The sequence below is a fragment of the Diuraphis noxia genome, unplaced genomic scaffold, assembly GCF_037042655.1.
Source record: "Diuraphis noxia isolate RWA-SAM2 unplaced genomic scaffold, SU_Dnox_SAM2 contig0004, whole genome shotgun sequence".
Classification (NCBI taxonomy): Eukaryota; Metazoa; Arthropoda; class Insecta; order Hemiptera; family Aphididae; genus Diuraphis; species Diuraphis noxia.
This window is the reverse complement of record NW_028301714.1, coordinates 58022637-58044905: the sequence shown is the minus strand read 5'-3', so window position 1 is coordinate 58044905 and position 22269 is coordinate 58022637. Positions and strand designations below refer to the sequence as shown.

At 24.5% G+C, this 22269-nt stretch overlaps 1 protein-coding gene across 5 annotated transcripts in view; it reads right to left on the bottom strand.

The window, feature by feature from the left end:
• Positions 1–22269, bottom strand: part of Ca-alpha1T (Ca[2+]-channel protein alpha[[1]] subunit T) — a 303939-nt gene that overhangs the window by 280428 nt on the left and 1242 nt on the right. For all 5 annotated transcript variants that reach the window (XM_089228015.1, XM_089228013.1, XM_089228016.1 and 2 more), the window contains exon 2: positions 11530–11891. In XM_089228015.1, the coding sequence (XP_089084141.1) occupies positions 11530–11866 (337 nt within the window). In that variant the 5' untranslated portion in view covers positions 11867–11891. The remainder of the gene's footprint in view (positions 1–11529; positions 11892–22269) is intronic.

Here is a 22269-nt window from a genome sequence, read left to right as displayed (position 1 = left end):
ACTATACATAATTAATTTAACTATTCCTTTTTAATTTTAATACTTTATATGCTGTTAAAAAACTGGGAGGAAAATTTTCAAAAGATCCTTAAGCCTTCGTATTTTAATAACGACCGAATTGTGTTATAAACAAGCGATACAATAAATTAAGTAAAATGTATTGGTGGTTAAAAATCCACGATCAGAGTCCGTACTGCAGCTTTTTAAATTCTAGTGCCAATATTGAGGTTAAAATAAGACAACACATTGAAGTTATTATAATAATAAGAAAAATAAAATAACTTTTATTTGCCATTATGTACATATAGTTAGCGATAAAAAGATAAACGATATTCTAATAATAGACCCTTATTTTTACCGAATATAATAAACAAATTCATTAATATTATGAAAAGCTTTGGATAACTTTTCTGAGAACTCCTTAGTTAATATTATTATTCGCCTGACAAACAAAAGGGACCTTTAATATAATAATAATATAATTCGTACAAGGTTGAAGATTTTAAAACTGATTATTTTAAACTCGGTCCAAATACAATGTATTGTATAAACTAAATTTTAAAAAAAACTATGAGAAATGCAAAAACATGGAAAAATATATTAAATTTTAAAATACTCCATATCGAAAACATCGATACACACGTTTGGATCGTTAAAAAAATAATTCTTTGTATCCACTTAGATATTCTATGATATTACCTACATAATATTTACATACATAATATATCATAAATTTATAAACATGCAGTAAAGATTTTTGAAATCTCCTTACAAAAAATGTTGCATATAAATTTTTATATCCATATGTGAAATGCATACACATTCGACATAATATCAAATGTCATATACGTACCTACTTGTTTATTCGTGTAGAAAATAGAAATAAAAACGCATTTTAAATTTACAATAGGTATTTTTATTCGGGTCTTTTTATTTCTAACAATATCTACAACGACTACGATAACCAACAAATTGGTAATAAGCGAGTAATAGATAATGATCAAACAATGTTCATTCGTTTTAGACTATATTATAAAGTAAATTAATATAAATTCATTTTCACTTAAAATATTACTAATGCTAAAAATTTTTGATTATAGGTATCAATAATTAATAATATATATGATATTTCATGTACTCATTATCAAGCATATACAGATAAATAAAATGGTTCATTAAAATGTATAAGATGCAAAAAAAATTATATGCTCGTATAATGATGTGATTCAATGAAAAATGTTACATATTTATTAAAATGTTTTTGACTTTTTGTTTTACCTACCAACTATGTGGGCTTTAAAAAACCATTTTCATATTATTACAAAACAAAAATCGTCATAATTAAACTCTGTTGGAGGCACAATCAAATGTTTTGAGTCTAAAATACATGATGTGATATAATTAAATTTTATCTTGAAAATGGCATACCTACTTGAAATGTCAATAAATGTTGCATTTTCTACGGAAAAAAAGGTCACCAATTATATGATATGAATGTAATCGTAACCTAGAGAGTCGTAATAATACACGGCACTCATATAGTTACACTTGACATTTTAATGAGCATAAGCCAACTTGTTTTTAACCTTTATTCTATAGGCTTTTTTGTTTAACACATATCACCCTAAATATGATCTTTATTAGTGGTAAGTATACAGGGTGATCTATTTAAGTGGGTACACTAGTTATCTCGAAAACTATCAACTTTTTTATAATTTTTTTTTTTAAACTTTTAGGTTTATGTTTTTCTAAAACTGTATAATATTTTAATTTTTTTACCCTTATATTTATTAGTGAAACTATAATCAACTTTTTATTTTCAAATGGTAACATATAATTTAAATATCATGAATTAATAAAACCATTCTTTTTATGAATTTACGTGTTAACAATTTTATTTTTCGTTGATTAATTTGTGAGGTTTAGCTTCTCAAAGTATTGATGGTTTTTACAATTTTTCAATAATTGTAAAGACCGTAAGTTAGTAATAAATCGGTCTAGTAGGACATTTCGGCGTGGCTATCTCGGCGTGGTCGTTTCGGCATTGGGTCGTTTCGGCGTATGGCCGTAAGGTCATTTTAAGAAATTAGGTAGGTCACTATAAAATATAAATATATAAATAATTTAAAATAAGGAGAATGCTATAAAAATTATATTTATTTTATTATTATTTTTGTATAAAAACTGTATATAATAATTAGGTATATTTAAGAGAATGCTATAAAAATTATGAATAAAAATATTCAGGTCATCATACTTAAATTATGTGCTATTCCTCTTAAAAAACTCATAATATTAGGATTATCATAATCGCTGACTAATTTTAAAATACATTTATTAACGTCGATATATTTTATTTTATTGACTTTTGCCTGTTTCTATCTGCAAATGAAGGTGTTTCGACCACTTTGTATTCTCCTTATTAAAAACTTATTAAAATTTTGATTGCTTGTGCCATGGCTTCTAACTACTTGACTATCTTATATTACTCAATTATCGTCTATCGATACATCGTTTAGGTTAGCTACCTATATCTTTATTACTTATACCGTAATATAGATTATGATGTGTGACAGTATAATATATTATTATTATATACGTTCATACGGCACCGACGAAAGTGAGATAAATGCTAACATTACATTATCTAAACGTGATTAAAATAATTTTATGAAAAAAATGACTATACGCCGAAATAGACCCACGCCGAAATGTCCGGATCCGGTAATAAATTCGATGTCGCTGAATCCAATGTAACAAAATAAATAACAATTAATTAAAGATTACTACTATAATTTGAACCATAATCATTTATTAACTTATCGACTAATTCGACTATTTTGATTTATCTTGTTACTATAGATTCAGCGATATCGAATTAATCACTAAATTCTTGGTCTTTAAAAATATTAGAAAAAATTAAAAACCTCCAATACTTTGAGAAGTTGTATCTCACAAACCAATTAACGAAAAGTAAATTGTTGACACATAAATTCATGAAAAAAAAGGTATTATTAATTCATGATATTTTAATTATATGTTACCATTTGAAAATCATAAGTTGATAGTGGTTTCACCAATAAATGTAAGGGTAAAAAAAATTAAAATTATTAAAATAACTATATAAAAAAAAAAAAAATAATACTTTTCGAGATAATTAGTGTACCCACTTAGATGGATCACACTATATATAGTATATTATATTTACATATGATTATTATTTTTACGATTGATGCACTTTTTAGTAAGAATAACCTTTATAACAATTTCTAGGTTGTAAATAATAGGTATACAGCATACACATAACTTAAAATAGTTATTATTTAATATTTACAACTTACTAGAATAACCTTATTTGACAAAAATATTAGAATTTATATAATATATAAATTCTAATGTAAGGTAGATGCCTAAATTTATTATTTTAAATTTTACCAACGAAATTAATACTAAAATACAACACCAGTAACGGTTTTACAAGACTTTACTATGTAGGTTATGTTTTTTAAAACTTAAAAGGTTAAATAAGTTTAGTACTTATAATAAAACAGATACGTAATTGAATATTGGAATAATAATTAACTGCTGATTTAATATTTTTTTATTTTTTTATTGATCTTTATAGCTTCGGCGACATGGTCCATTAGCTTTATACATAATTTATATTATATTATTACTTAAAATTTAAATGTTTTAAGTGACAATTTAATTACAATAATAAGGGGAAGGGCTGTTGACTATATTTATTCTAATTAAATGTATTTATCTATTTTCGCTGTCCTGAGGAATGACATGATTTTTTCGGGTTGACAGTCGGGTCCGATTGATTCGTATAAGTTGGTTGGTATATTTAGTTTTTCTCTTTCTTCTTCATTTGATCCACGTTTGATTTAATATTATTAAATGCCATTAACAGTAAAAAAATAAATGAAAATAAATGTATGTATTATATTTACAGATTAAAAAGTAAAATTTACTTAAGACTATACAAAAAATGTATTCTTGATTAAGTGTAAAAGTTAACATTGGCTTACATAGTTACAATAATTAATTTGTAGTAAATAATAGTAATGGAGCGAGAAATCCAGTTAGGTTAGTGAAAATCAAGGGAAATCATTTTTGAAAATTTAAATATGAGAATATACCTACTCTCTATATTATTTACTCCACTGCAGTGTTGCCAAATATCAAGTATCATTAATTATTATTAGGAAATTCCCAAACCCATAATCCTCCTAAAAAAGAGAACTGTATGTTATTATACTCGTATTTCACTGGAAATCCATCAGTTTTTGTGTTTCACTAATTAATTACTCGGCGATCAAATATAGACAAATTCGAGATATAATCTTTCAACAAAGAGTAACATACGAAACGCATAAATTTATGAAATCATAATACGTATATTTGTTCCTATAATCACCCTCTAAGTTTAAATCAAATACGATTTAAAATAGACTTCCATAATTCCAGACGTTTCAGTTTAACGCACTAAAAACAAAGCAGAATGCTACCTCGATCGCTCTGAAATTGGGGTACAAATGGCTTTCTGTAACAGGACATATAGAGTTCTTCACTTTTCAGTTTTATACACACCTCCGTTGAATCTAGATCATAATTTTGGTAAATCAGTAACAATATACGAACCAATTAAATTTCGGAACACTCATGAACACATTCAGTTTTGAAAATCAATCAGAAGTGTAACCGTCTCAATAACAATTATTATTATTTTTTTTTTTAAACTGGTTTTTACAGATTAGCATTCAAATGTAAAATATGCTTTACTGTAGGTACTGATATAGAAATTCTTATACTTCTGTAATTTATATTTGTATGATTATCATATACCTACTATAATATAATGGTAACATTTTTATTTGTAATATTATCAGACAATGACTATTATGGCCAAAAGCTAAATAAAAAAAATAAAATTACTTAATATTTGTAATCAATAATAAATAGTAATCATTGTTTTATCCCAAATATAATATAAAACAGTTAACAGTATAAACAAAAACGATTTCAAAATAGAAGCAAACATGAAAAATGTAAAAATGTGTGTATTTTGTTTTATTTAATTATATTCTACTGAAGTGATATTTAATTTGAAATCTGATCGTTTTAATAAATCACAAGTTTTTTTTTTTAAATACCTACTTATGTTTACATAAATCCTCAACAAATGATTATCATATGTCTTTTAGATTCTGAACGAAGTGATGAATGTATTGATTTTACAATGATGTGTGTTTTTTTTTTTTTGTGTCTGTGTACAGCATAACTAGTCGAAATAATGCTTCGATTTCAAACTTTGGTGGTGGTCTCCGATGTAAAATTGAAGATCTTTGTGCATTATACAGGTCAAAAGTAAACATTTTCCAACAGTTTTCAAAAAAATCGAGAAAAACAAAAAAAAAATGACAGAAAAACGCGAATTTTTACGCAATATCAGTTTTTGACCAAATCGATTTTTTTATATGGTTGTAATTCAAAAACTAATCACTGTAAATACTTGAAATTTTTACCAAATGTTTATGTTAGTGTTATCTATATATAGTTTAATTTTCAAAACTTTTTTTGAGTTATTTATAGACCACTGAAATTTTCAATTTTTTTGAGAATTTTTTTTTGAAGTGTCGGTAAAAAAATGTTGGACGACCAAAAACACTTGAAAATTTAATACGAAAGTCACAATTTTTTTACAAGCGTTTATAGCTCGAAATTTTACGAAATCTGTCGAAAACGCGAAAATTTACAAGTAATTTTGAAGTTGAAAATTCATAAAATTTTTTGCGTTTATAACTAAGGATTAAAAATACAACACTAAGTTTTCCATAAGTTTTCCTTCAAGTAGCTATAGAGAAAACTCGAAGCATCATTATAGGAAAAATTTTAAGTGCGTTTGAATTTTAAATTTTTACGGAATAGCGTAACGATAACGATTTATCCTGAAACGATTTTAAATATTTGTCAGTATTCAAAAAGTATAAGTCGTAGATACTTGAAAATTTTATCAGTTATTTAGATTGGCATTTTCTTTACATGATTTAATTTTCAAAATATTTTGACTTTTTTTGAGATATTTATAGATGACTGAAATTTTCAATTTGTCTGAAAATTTTTTTTTGAAGTGTCGATAAATTTTTTTTGGCCCTATCAAAATACTTGAAAATTTTATACAAAGTTCCTCATAAGTTATTTTTATAGTGAATAAATAATTATAAGAATATATAGGCACAATTTTTTTTTATTAGCATTTGAATTTCAAATATTGACAAAAATTCGTCAAAACCATGATTTTTTTTTGTGTTTGTCATTACGTTTTTTACGCAGTAAAAATACTTCGACTTTTAACTTCAGTACCTTGTTAAATCAGAAAATGAATCTAGTTGATACTTCGGGGGATCAAAAGTAAAAAATTCTAAATAATCGGGATAAACAAACTAAAAATTAACGGAAAATCAGGAAATTTTACGTACAATCAGTATTCGACAAAATCGATTTTGATTTTTGATGTAACTTTAAAACGAATGACCATTGATACATGAAATTTTCACTGAATTTTTATATAAGTACCTATATTCTATCCACCATGAAATTTTTAAAAATTTTTGACTTAAGTTGAACTATTCATAGGTATATGCAATTTTCAATCATTATTAGTTTTTTTTTAAATTAATATCGATAAAAATTTATTTTTGAGGTAGAAAATCTTGAAAATTTAATACAAGACTCTTAACATATTATTACAACAGCAGTTAAAAAATAAAAGAAATTCATAGTTACAATTTTTTTTTTAAGCATTCACAGTTTGAATTTTGACAAAATACGTAAAAATCACAAAAATTAACAAATTATTTCAAGTTAGAAATTCATAAAAAAATTTCTTTTTTAAACTAAGATTTAAAAATGTAATATAAGATTTCTTACAAGTTTTTCAATCTTTATCACAAAAAAAAAATGTCCTCTAGAAATGCAAATCAAATTTTTATAAGCATTTGAATTTCAAATATTGACAAAAATTCGTCAAAACCATGAATATTTGAGAATTATTTTGTAGTTCAAAATTCATAATATTGTTTGTATTTTTATCTAAGGTTATAAAATTCAACACTAAGTTTTCTATAAGTTTTGCTTCAAATAGCTATAGAGAAAATTTGAAGCGTCATTATAGGAAAAATGTTTTGAGCGTTTGAGTTTTAAATTTTTAAGAAATCGCGTAATGATAACGAGTTATCCTCAAACCAGGTATATGTATATCTATGATAATATAAGGTATTATGAATTATGAAAACTACATGATAACTACACTAATTGATTAACCATGACTTATGCAAAATGCGTCTTAATTGAAAAATAAAATATTTGTTTCAAAATAGAATATATGACAATATTTAAATATAATATATCCTAGACTGACAAATCATCTCCGTTCAAAATCGTTTTTCGTATACAATGATACCTATCATTGCATTCAAATTTAATCCCATCCATTACAGTAACCTACTGTAAAGCAGAGCGACATCCACGACTTACCTGCTTTTTTTTTATTTGTATTTTACAAAAAAAAAAAAATTAATCATTTACTGATACATAACTATAAGTATACACTATATGGTAATTTATGAAAGTATTTTCATTTACGAAACATAATTTTTACTATTATAGTCTAACATTTAATAATGTTTAATTATATATATTTTTTTTTGATTCCTTAGTGGCCAATAGATAGTTAAATATATTTGGATGATTCAAAGTTTAAGTCAACACACAATAATACAATAATTGGTGATTCACCAAGCATGCTCACACTCCTTTTTTTCATTATTAATGCAGTTATTTAAAATCTGATTTATAAAATATTTGAACATACTCGAAGACCATATTTTCTAATTCTTGACATTTTTTTGTACCATTTAAGATGTCTCCAGTGGGGATATAAACTCTTGGTTTTTAAATTAGGCCCCCATTTTTTTACTGTAAATTATTTAGCTGAAATTTTTTTTGAGAATTTTAAAGTTATTGAAATCGAAATTCTAATGAGCAGTTTTTGAGTTATTTAACTTTGTGTTCTAAGGATAAAAGGTCCATGGTCTAGGACTCAAGGTTTATAAGATATGTGGTCTATGGTGGATTTTAAAATATTAGTCGTTAATATTAATCTATCAAAATAAATAATTTGTAAAAACGATCTTAGAATCATTAATACTAGTTCCAATAGTACATGTATTTTATACTTTTGTAAAACGATTTTTAAGGATAATTTATTATACTTATTAAAAACATTTTAATAACTACGAAACTATTCATTCGAATTTTTAATTAGGTACCTACATCAAAATTTAAAATATTAAGATCTTCTAAATAATTTACAGTAAAATAGGGGGGTTATCATTTGAAAAACAGAAGTTTGGATCGCCACAAGACACTCTTTAAGTATAGCATAAAAAATTTCAAGAATTTAAAAATATGGTCTTTGAGTATATTTGAAAATTTCGAAAATTATAATTTAAATAAATTCATTGTTAAAGGAAAAAATAGGGGTAAACATGCTTAATGAATCACCTGAATAATTATAGAATTAATATAACAATATTATGATGAATAACGTTGTATTAATATGATGTTGTTGTTTTTAAATCTCATACAATTCATTTGATATGTTAAGAATTTAATAACCTATTATATATAAAAACAAATTTTCCATTTATTACAGTAACCCACTTGTAACCTACTGTAGAACAGAGACATTCACGACTTACCCGCTTTTTTTTTAAATAACAACAATTTTTAAAGTTTTCTTTAAAAATGATTTATCATTGCAGGTTTCTTTTTTAGATTTAATTTTAAAATATTTCATTTGTTTGATATCCTTTTTAATTTGTTACTATGATTTGAATTTATTTTTGTTTTATGTGTCAAACGTCTAGTCCTTAATAAAGAATAATAGTTATTCATCAAATTTTAAAGGTCAAAAAACAGATTGTAAATAAAAATAAAAAATTTAATCTAAAACATAGAGTAGGTATTCAGTAAACGATATTTACAACTCTAGATAAAATCGGTGCCTAAATCTTTTCATTTGATATTATACAGCAGAATGCGTATTTTAATAACCATACACAGAACAAAGTCGGGTATTTTATTGCATTCTTTAATAACTTACTCTGTTACTCATAAGTCATGACTGATTTACGAATCTTGTCTTTTTTACAAATAAATAATAAAGTTATTTAGTTATTTCTAGAACAAATTATGTTCTACATTTCTAAAAAAAAAAAGTTATAATAATATTAGAGTTTGATTATAACATATTTATTTAACACGATGTCATTATCTATGGCTATGGTTAATATTAAAATATCATACTCAAATTTATAAAATACAATGTATTGATGAATATAATTAGGTAAATAATTGAGATTTATATTACAGAAAATTAAAGTCAATACTATTGATTCAATAAAAAATTTTATGTTACAGAAACATTACCCAAGTGAAAAGGATAATGATAAAAAAGTAGGTAAATTTAATACTATAAATGACTTTAAAATATATTTTTCTAGTATTGATTTTTCTGTCTTATACTCTTATATACTTAATATAATATATATACCTATTATATTGAACTATGTTTGGTCAGTGAATAAAATTAGAGAAATAAACTCTTTTGTTTTAAATTCATCATGTTCTTATTATTATTAAACAACTTTCATTTAAGCTTATGTGTAGGTATATACAGTGTTTTTTCAATAGATCACTTTAGTTTGTATTTTACAATAATAATTTTTTCCAAACAATCAGACAGTTATTGGAACATTCAACTATTTATTGGTCATGCCCAATTTTACTTTTGTGTATACAAATACGCATTACAAATATACATATTCATTCATTGTAAAATAAACATAAAATCCTGCGGGATTTAGTGCTCCCCTAACGGTTTGTTTAATTACACGCTAGTTATAATTCAAATAACAATTCACATGACCATCCTACGTGGCTGCTATACGTGTTCCATATTGAAATAGTTTTTTAATTGAAAATAACAAAATAAAATGACCCTAATATATTATAATAATCATTATTGTTTACGCTTAATATCGAATACATATATATATATTATACGTTATTATTGTATGTAATATGTATATATATATATATATATATATATATATATATATATATATATTACAAACAATAATTTCAAGTCTTTAAAAAAATATAGAAGAGTAAAGCAAGTGTTCTAACTCCATCTTTGAAACCAAAAGTCTTTAGATTGATTATTCAATAATTTTTACAGATAACTATTTAATATACTGATTGGTTTAATGTTAAATTATTGTAAACTGCGTGTAGGTACATACCTTATAGATAAAATTCTTAAAATTAAACCAATCTGTTTAATAAATTTAAAAAATAAAAATTGTGTATATTAAGTGTGACTAATGGCCTTTGTTGCTGATATCAAATATGTTCAATATAAAAAAAAAATTCCATGTAAGAATAGATAGACAAAAACTAAAAATAACTGTAGTACATGTTTTTATAATAAATTTTAAAACCATTATATTATATTATTATACAGGTAAATTTTACAGGTACATTACAATGTTATAAGTATTATACGTTATACCTATATAAGCAAATAAGTTTTAAAAATTCATCGTTGACTGTAAAATTACCTCTGAATTTCGTTTATCAGAATTTCATATTTATTTTTAACAAACCTAATTTTCTATTGATATGATTATTGTATCCAAATCACATTGTATCGGTGATTTAAATTATAATATTTAAACATGTGGTTAGTATATTCAGTGAGAATCTAAGAATAATTTTAACTGGATACATGGTAAATCATCTTAGGTTAAAACGAACTTAGATTCTTTGGTTGTTTCTGACAGATTTAATTGTTTTTAATTCTATAGTATCTACTTTTCAACTTCCTATCGTATAATTTAATATAACTTATAAGTAGGAATGCGTACTATGCCGCATAGTAGTGATCATCGATTTAAGTATCTTTACTTTTAACAGATATTATTACTCGGATCTACTTCTAAAACTTTAAATAAAAACAATTGAAATTGAATGAGATTAAATAATATCTTGGAGAAACTATTCATATTTAACATAAAACAGCACTAATAATAACAATATCTCATTGGTTTGTATAAAATATAAAATAAAATGTTATTACTTCCACGCTTATACTATTTTAAGAGTACTTCATTACTTTTGCAATTTTTTAATAATGTGGTATATTTAATATAACATTCGAATGCCTACGAATGATATAACTTAAATTGTATTAGATAATATTTTTTAGATAATTAATATAAAAACTAAATATTATTTAAGATAATAATAATATTATCGTATCTTGTTGATACTACCTACCTGTATTATTTAATAATATATATTTAATAGTTGTATAATGTAGCTGGTAACGTCTTATAACCATTCTGATTGCTTATAACTTTTAAATAACTACAATAACATTCAGCAAAAAAGGATATGGGTTAGTGATCATGGCCAAACACCAATTTCGAGGCCTAGACTTTTGGTCCAAGTATTTCATCGATATGGACACGAACCCTGGATACGGTAGCTCTTCTTGCTGATTGTGTTCCGCTCCCATGCAGTCATCGTCATCATCTCTATCGTCTTCAGAGTCCTCACCGTCCTCTTCTTCTTCTTCCTCATCTTCATACGCTTCGACATCCAGGCTGCCGGGATAACCCGCTGTCACTACGGCCAAGTCCGAGTCCGAACTGCTTCTGGCCAACATCCCATGGTTGCAACTAGTTCGTCGGTAAATGCATTCCTCCACGCCGCCGACTGTTGAATGCCTCATCGCATAAATATTTCAATAGAAGGACCTGAATAAAAAACAATTTACACTTCATTATTTCCAAAATAAAACACAACATCTTGCAAATGACCATGTGAGGGGATCGAACAATTTATAACTATAGAGTACGTGTATAATACAGCGAATTTCCCACAATGGTGTAAACTATGCATATATTATTTTTATTTTTCAATAATAATTTTATATTTGATTTTAGTGAATAAAAATTATCATTATGTAATATTTATTTGATTTTACGTTCCTTTAAACTGCATACACCGTGATTTGAACAAGAATGGCTTCACAGTGAATGCACACATTCTTAATATCTAAATAATACCTAGTATACCTACTATTATATATATATAATATTTAAGTCAGATTTCAAATACAGGGTGTCCCGCGAGGATTTACCCATTGCGATATCTCACGAAATAATGGAGATATCAAAATTCTGGTTTTATAATAACATTCACAGGGATAAGAACTACAATTATTTCATTTTTTAATTTATTTCAATGTTTTTGTAAAAAATGTAAAAAATATATTTTTTTATTTAATTATTTCCAAAAATATTAAAGATAGCCATTTTTTAGAATTTATTTTTCTGAAAATATTGACGTTTCAATATTTTATTTTCATTAGTTTTCTGATTTTTAATATTTTTTCTAGTTTTGAAGAAATAAAATATGATTATAATTTATAACTATTAGGAACACGGAAGGTATTCGGCCGGCCGTATGGGAATGCGTGCGGCGCGGCGGGTCACATGTTTGATAACATTACGGTATTAAATAATTCAAAATTTTTCTCGAAACTAAAAAAAATATTAAAAATCAGGAAATTAATGAAAATAAAATTTTGAAACGTCAATATTTTCAGAAAAATAAACTCTACAAAATGGCTATCTTCAATTTTTTTGGAAATAGTCAATAAAAAAATATATTTTTTAACTTTTTTACCAAAACATTAAAATCAATTAAAATATAAAATAATAGTAGTTTTATTCCTGTGTGTCTTATTACACAACCAGAATTTCGATATCACCATTATTTCGGGAGATATTGCAATGGGTAATCTTCACGGAACACCCTGTATATAATAACACGAATTAATTTAAATGTTTAAAATAATAAATAGAAAATTTTGAATAAATAGCAAAAATAATTTGATTCTGTATTTTCATTTCTAAACTAACCAATTAAAAACACAATATGAATGGCCTACCTAGTATTTATTTAAAAAATATGAAATTAGCTACATTATAATATAAGCACATCACTAAAGTACTAAACTATTAATTTTATTCCTTAGTTTAATCGTTTTATATATTATACAAATGAAAGATTTCAATAAATGTGGAATTTCCTTTTGTTTTTACTACGTATGAATTACAATTTACAACATTAAATTCAAATATATTCGAAAATCCAATATAAATTTAACTTAATTGTCTCAACGACACTCAGTTCCGTTAAAAAAAAAAGTTTTTGCTTAAAACTTTACAAACACAGTACAAAGGATACTAAACATTCAATATTTTTATAACTGAAAAATTGGATTTAGTTGAAATTCCAACTCAGAGTTCATTCTATAAAAGTTTATGAACAAATGAAAAATAAAATATTTTGTATTTCAATTTGAAACTAAGAAAAATATAATAACACCTGCAGATTTAACATTCCAGATGATAAATAATAAATACATTTTAATAACAAAACACAAAATAATGAACATTAATTATTTTATTTAGTGTCGTAAATGTATAATAATGTATTAATTCCCTAATAAATTGAAAGCTTATGCATGTATTGACATATATACATATTACATATGTATATTGAATACACATACCTACTTGGATGCGTCTAAGATAGAAAAATAGTATTTGGAAAAAAGACGAAGACTTACACGTTGTTAAATATTTAAATCATACAAACGTTTATTAAGATTTAACTTGGCAGCTTGAAATGTAATATGGTAATTATTTTATGGTGTCAGTTTTCGTATACGAAGTAAAACTTATTATTTGACTATGTATATAAGTATATAATAATAAAACAAAAATACTTCGCGTCTCACTTAATATATCTAAATAATAATTTATGTGCAGTTTAAAAAAATATCCAATGTTTTAATATTTTAGTCAAGGTAGATTTGTTATTAACTTTTAGGCATCAAATTTGTATTTTTTATATAATATACAGCAACATTTCATAACATTTAGAATCATTTTATATATTGCCTAATTTATACCACATACATACTTACACCATTCTACGGCAAGTCGTAAGCGAGTAAATTGGCGTTGACTTAAAAAGCAATAACAGTATAATATGGAATATACTATATTAAAAAAATAAATATTATTAATAAAATAATCGCGATGTTTTCGACAAAAACTTATTAAACTAATACCAATAGTAAAATAAATTGCTATAGTAGCAAGAAATATAAATTGATCATAAAATAAACTCAGTAATATTGAGTGACAGACCGTTTTAGCTCAAAATGGTTTTTGGTTTGCTGCGATGATTTATAAAATTGATTCAAATTTAACACATTATCCATTACAATGACGGACTGAATGAAGTTTAAGACTCAACAGATATTGTACTGCAGGGTGGTTATAATATACTTTCCTCCATTTTTTTTACCTGTGTTTGGGAGTAGGGCAATATAAATTGTAGTAGCGTTACTTTAAAGCGTTACCAAAGTACTCACCGTGCAAAGAAATGCTATAATCAAATAATTATTATCATTTGTCACCAAATATTTCAAATATAATAGAAATCTTAAGTTATAACGATATCTAGGTAGTTTTAAATACTATAATAATATATAATAAATTATAATCAATCAATTGTAATTTTAATTGTTAATTATAATATTGTTAAGACATATTATCATTAGGGTATTAAAATAGACAATAGTACGCTTCTTGCACATCAATTAAATAACAAGTACGCTCGACACTATTCTCATTAAAATTATTATATGGAAATATCGAATATAATATTCTGCTTAATATATTACCTATCTTGATACAAATATTTTCAATAAAATGGAGGTGTTTATTCGGTGTAAATTATTTTTTAAGATTCATATTTCATTAAAAAATCATGGTTATACATTATTTTATTATAAATATTAAAAAATATTAAATTAAACATCTTATTAATGCTATCCAATCTAACATAAAAATATAATTTTGAACATTTTTAATATTTTAAAATCTGAATACTTTCTTTTCAACAAATAAAAATTTAAAATTGCATATTTTATTAAATTTGAAAATAGTTATTTTTAAAAATAAATTCATCGTTATAATTACTATGAAATAATAGTATTTTTTAAAGCAATTACAAAATGGTCAATCACTCTGCTGACTAAACGAGCATCGCATAGAATTATTCTTGATGATCGAATCTGAATTTAAAAACTTGAAAAGTCCTAAAGAATTCTCAATTTAATTAAGTAATGGGAAATATAAGTATTCGGTTTAAGGACAGCGTCATAAACAGATAAAATCCGTTTGAAATATAACTGTCACAGACATAATAGTGATGTTTTCATATTAATGGATAAGTTTTCAAATAATGCGTATACTGAACAAACCAACATAACTATCTGGTGACTACCAAAGTCACAAGGGGTCACCTGCAAATCAGTATTATTTTATTATATTATATTGCCTTTGTATGACTCACATTTCGTGCTACAGTTATTTGTTAAAAAAATAAATTAGCCATGAATAGAGTGTAATTTAATTAATATTGTTTTATCTAACGTACATTGACCATCAAATCAAAGTAGGTAATCATATTATTGATGTATAAAATATTATATTATTATAATACACGTACGATCTATTTATACAGTATATATACACAAATATTTATTTCAATGTTTATATTTAACTACATAGGTAGTTCATGTTAAATACGATAAAAATATAACGACACTAGCTTTGTTACTTCATTCAAATTAGATACTTAATATTCAACTGTTATTACTGCAAGCATTATTTACGTATATCCGTTTATAATATAAACATCTACCTAATAGAAATCATTTATTATCTCGTTCGTAATTAAATTTTTATCAAAACTATCTAGATTTATTAAAGTGAATAATTACCATGAAAAATGTCATATTATATCTATTATGTGGATGATTTACAGTTATCTACTATTACAAAGTGATGTAGACAAATACCACTCTAGAGTAATTACTAATTAGATAGGAACTCTTTACCAAAATATATTGAGAATAAATACCTATTATATGATAGTTTTTATAATATTTTATTCTCTTTCTGAGTTGTTTAAATTATATGACCGGAAGTTTACCAAGTCTTCTCAGTAGGGCCCAGTATTTCATATGTATATTAATTTAAAATTAAAAAAAAAAAATGAATTTTAGACAACCTCTTTGACAATATTCCAGATCCTTATTATTTTTAATTTACTATACAATGTATTACATTAGATGTTAAACATCTTAAATATCGTCAAAATGTTAATCGCAAATTGCTTTATATACGCGATTAAGAAATACGATTGTGAACATAAATGTAAAAATATGTTTTAATATATTTTAATATTATGTATGGCATGCGTAGGATTTTTCAATGAGGAGGAGATTTCGGATGATAACGGAAAATTTACTTCGGATGAATTTAATATGCCTTAAACTTTATTTTCATATAAGTGAACACTATTGTTTAAATTGTCAAATAATTCTAAGCCGTCTATATTTATGTGAAGGGGTTTATTTGTGATTTCTGTATTAGTTTGAGAGGTTTTGGGACTTAAATTCGGTAAACTTGCTTCTTTTTTGACTTTTCCAAGATCAATTTTTTCAACTATTGATTTATTTATGATTTCTATGCGTTCCTCATTTCTCGGAGTATTTTCTACGTCGTCTGGGTTTAAAATACGTTTTATGAACCTACCAAGTGTAGATCTTAAATCGGATGATCTATTAATTTTTTTGATTCACAATATTTTATAAGATCTTCTTTTTTTAGAATGTAAATGTCCGTGGCTTTATTAATGGCAATTAAGATTTCCAAATTTGTATCTTTTAAATCGTTCATTGAGGTATAAATATTTAGTATCTTTATTACTTATTATTTATTATAAAAACTATTTATCTCTATTTTTATATTATTTATCATTAATATCTTTTGTTTCCGGACTATGGTGACTCTTCTTTGGAGTTACATTGAAAACAACTATGTTTTCTACGGACGGTACATGTACTTACTCACTACGTTTACATTTAAACAAAATAAAAAAAAAAAAAAAGAACGATTGTATATAAACACGCACAAATTATATATAAAAAAAAACAAACAATGTTTGAGGTAATCCCGTGAAGTATTGAACCTATGTTGGGCGCCACTTTGTCGTATACGCCACTCTAAGGCTTGAAGTATATAACAGATATAAGAGTAAGTAAGTCTTTCTCGACTGACCACGATAACAGAGTACTGGACGAGAAAGCAAGTACTATAATATGTTACTACCGTTTTCAAAAGTGTTATATATTACCACAACGTCTACGTATGCACATGTGAGATAATAATATTCTTAAAACATAGAAGAAAAGAAAAATAGTAACACTTGATTTAAAGGAATGAATTAAATATAATAAATACTGCTCGTTAGACACGACATTAATCGAAATGATATCAGAACAGCCCCTTTCCCGTCGTAGACATCGCCCTATGTAGTCGTAGAAATTTTGATGAACTTCTGTTTAGTATGTGGTCGTCATTTTAATATTAAAACTACCTCATACCCCATAAAGTCGTAACACCGTAATAACCACTACAAACAATTGATAAGACGCAAGATGTTTTTTACTTTTTTCAAAATCAGTTTCAGATATATGGTTTCTATATTCCCTTATATTATATGAAATTTATACCACAACACGGCCAATGGGAGGAGTTGTAGCCTCTTTAGCCCACCTGGGTACACTACTACGTCTGTATGTGTGTTGGGTAAACCATTAATAAAATATTATATATACTGCCATACTGATGTGGCCGTAGTCATGCTATGGTATATTTAAATTGATATCAGTATTAATCGAAAAACGTTGAACATTGCTTAGTGGTCTTAATAATTTCCTATATTATACTACACGTATGATACTTGACTCCTCGAATATCCGATATAAAATTACATGAAACTGATATTGATAATAAAGTCTATTGTGTGCAATAAATTATAAATCTTAAACATTGAAAGTATTATTTTCCTCAACATAAATATTTTAATAAACCTCACGATTGATTGAGTGTTCTTATCATCATACGATCTATATTCAAGTTCAGAAAAAAAAGGTGTCAAGAGTGATACGTAAGTGACACATAAGGATGACATAGTCAGTTTTTCTACATGACAATGATAAGTACCTCATGTATCATTTTCATAAAGCTCTTGACCTCTTACTATTATTATTGTACTAATTAAATTAACCTAAGATAAATATATTCAATAAATTAATAATACATTTCTACCCATAACTATCATATTACAGTTTTATAATTCTCCTAATAAAATACATTTTTGGTGTAATAGCCCAAACTCATAAAAATTCATATTACAATGATACACATCAAATTAATATGCTATTATTTATAATATTATAATCAAATTTGTTCGTGAAATAATATTTTTTATTTAAAATTCGATGATAATATAAATTTAACTTAAGGCTTTAAACCGTTTTAATGTGTAAAGTATTAATATTAAATTAATTTCTTTAAACGAAAACAAAAGTTTTTTTGGTACCTATTCTGTATGAAAATAAAAATTGCAACAATGAAAACAATAATGAAACAAAAGAAAATATTAAACACTAGAAAAATATATTTCATTTATTTGGGTACGTTTTGATTACATCCGTAAAATAATTTAAATGAAAATATTTTAAGTTGAATGTACAATTTAAAAATGAGTATAGAAAGTTTTTTAATTACATTTAAGATAAAACATTAGTGTTTAGGTGTGTTTACTATTTCGTCTATTTCCTTGTATTATTTTAATGTTAATACCAATTGAAAATGTATTGTAACCAGTGTCGAATACGCTTAGAACATTATTTGTGAGAATAAATCTAAATGTTAATTCAATTCTATGTTTCTTGAAATTAAATTAGTGTATAAAAAAAAATATTAAATTAATATTTAAAATAACCTATATATTATGTTTATAGTACCTAAACTATATTATTATGATTTTTTAAAATATTACTTAAACAATAAGCTACGAGTAGGATGTAAAACACATATTATAAAAAACTTGTTTTTAAATTATAATTATATTTTTATACATATAGATCAAATTCAAACTAATACTTAATAAACATTTTTGTAATTTCCATTGGATGATTATCGCAAAGAATTGGTTAATAAATAATGAAACATTTGACTTAAATATTTTGATTTAAATAATTTATAACAATGTTGAATATTACAATACGCCCTAAACTGTATATTACTCGTAGATAGCATTCAGAGCAAATTTGAAGCGTGGCCGTGTTATTCATTTTTATATTATACAGACTAATATTAGAAATATATTTTTAAAATTATTATTTTTTATCACCATATGCACATACATTTAATCATATTAATATAGTAAACATAAGTAAATTTTTCGTCACTGAAATGACGTCTTATCATATTTAAAACTTGTATTATTTAGGTAAGAATTGTACAGTATACGTAATATAAGCTGATAGTATATATTATATTATAATTAGACATTTGGCAGTAAAAATCGATACCTACATAAAATAATCTATTCATTGGGAGGTAATGTGATTATTTTATGATATAGCTATTTAAAATATGAATAAATTTAAAAAGAGGTCAATGAGTCAAAAAGATTGAAAATTATTAAAATAAACTACCTAATACAACAAAATAATAATAATATGTCAACCTTTAAAGTTTAAACTATTTAAGGGTCTAAATTATAAGTTTGTTAACGTAAACATTGGATATACAATTACGAATTAAATAATCTATGATTCTTTATTTGTTCAAATATCCTATAATTCTTTGAAGTCATTAAAAAAAAAAATACAAAAATAGATATAAATATAACATAAAACCCTAAACGTTAAAGCTGTTATAAAATAAAAATTTTATTTTAAAAGTACCGGTTGTAATAGTACAACTTCAAAATTGGATATAGCATGCAAAAAAGTCAGAATTTGCATACCAACATATATTTTAAGAGTCTGTTCGAATAGCTTTCCATTTTTTAGAGTGGTCTACCCAAAAAATTTTACTTTTTCATCAATTTATATAGATAAAAATGATTTATCTCAATCCAAGATGCACGTAGGTTATTCTTTCAGTAGTTAAAAAATATCTAAAATTACATTTTTTTTTCTTGACATTATATATATAGTTCCTCAAAAGTTTTTACTAAATGTTTGTAAAAAAAAATAGCTCAATGCTCCATTCAATTTGTATGAAAATTTGAAAATAAAGTTTTGAAAACTAGGAACTAATAAATAAATATATTTACTCTTGGTCTTAGTTCAGAACTGTTAAGTCTGAAAAATATTTAATTGATAACTTAAGTTATACATGGTATTCAATTCGAACAAACACTTTTTAGTGATGGAATACAATTTGGATGCTTCAAATTATATTTATTTTTTTTTGTATTTCGGATACACCGAATTTCACGTAATTTCGTACCTATAAAACGGTCTAAAATATTATATACATTCTCCGTTAAATATAGGAGAAGCGTTTAAATAAGGTATATACTTAGAATAAACTATTTTTCTGAATCTTATAGTAATTTATGATATAGAATTTTTATTTTTTTATATTAGCTTTTTGTAGTATATTAATTATAGCTCAACAATGTTAAAAATAACAATTATGCAAATATAACATTTATGCAATTGGTGATATAGAATTATTTTGTTATTTTTATTGATTCAATTGCTTTTTAAGAGGTTGGAACAAAAATATATTGTAATCTGTGAATATTTTACATAGCTTTATATTATTCTAACAGTATAATAAGGCTATCACTATCACTCTCGTTATTGTAGATATCAATGTACACAATGTGAACTGATTCCTTATTATAATAAATTCTTATTTCTAAATACTAACACAATTTATTTTATAAAACTATTAGGATTTTGTAACCTAATTTAAAGATTGTTATCTTTTTTACTGTTATTATTATTACTTTCTTTAAAAATTGTAAACTGTTAAACTGTATAGGTAATATTTTTGGTAAACCATTCAATAACATTTCTAAAATAATCTAAGATGGTTGGGTCGTTGAACAAGGTCAAGTCACATTGAAGCAATAAATAAATGAATCATTACTTCATTAGGTACTTATTATTATAAACTCGAAAGCTATATTATGAATAAATTATGGTTTAAAACATATTGTACTAAAAATAAAATCCTTATAACAAATTAAGAATACTATACCTTGGAGAAATAATTTCACACAACTTTTTAAACTATATTAATTAAAATATAAATTCGGGTAAAAATGCTTGACATTTTTAAAATAAAGTATAAGAACAAAATACAAATTATAGAAATACACCATCTAATAAATACTATTAAAATATTAATGCCAGCCTGTAGAAGCGTGAAAAAATCATTGAACTTTAACGAATTATTAAAAAAAAATAGCCGTGCGTTAAACAGCTCAAACATTTAATTGTCACACTATTATATTGGTCACCGATGATTGATCCATACAATTTTGATGAGCAGTTAAATTCAACATATTTTCGTGCAGATGCCTTTAAAACTAAAATTATTTAACAACATACTATAATACTTTGTTTAAAATTAAAATATAATATCCATAAATTACTAAAATTTAACTATTTTGTAAACAATAACGGGTTTCTGACGTTTCTGTACATAATATTATTATGTATTTTAATACTTTGAAAAGCGTTATAAAATTCGTTTTCGTTTATCATCTATACAAGACAGCCTAAAGCCTCAAAACTTTTATTTTAATCTTAAGAGGTTCATCGTGGATTTAGTATTTTATACATCAAAAACTAAATTATTGTGAATGTACCTGTAGATAGTAAAAAAAAAAAATGAATTTTATGAGACAATAAATTAATCTTAGTTGATTTATGAACATAAATTTTATGTTATTAATTTTATTTTTATAGATACGTCATGCTACAATAACAAAATATCCAACAAGTGCTGTTAATTCAAAGAAAACGCGACTCACTATAACATAAAATGTATACAAATTTTAAAAATTTGTAAAAATTCCAAAAAAATTTTTTTACGTTGTAATATATTTTATCGCATTAAAAAAATAAAAGTTTCTATAATTTTAAAATAATAGGTATTTATTAAT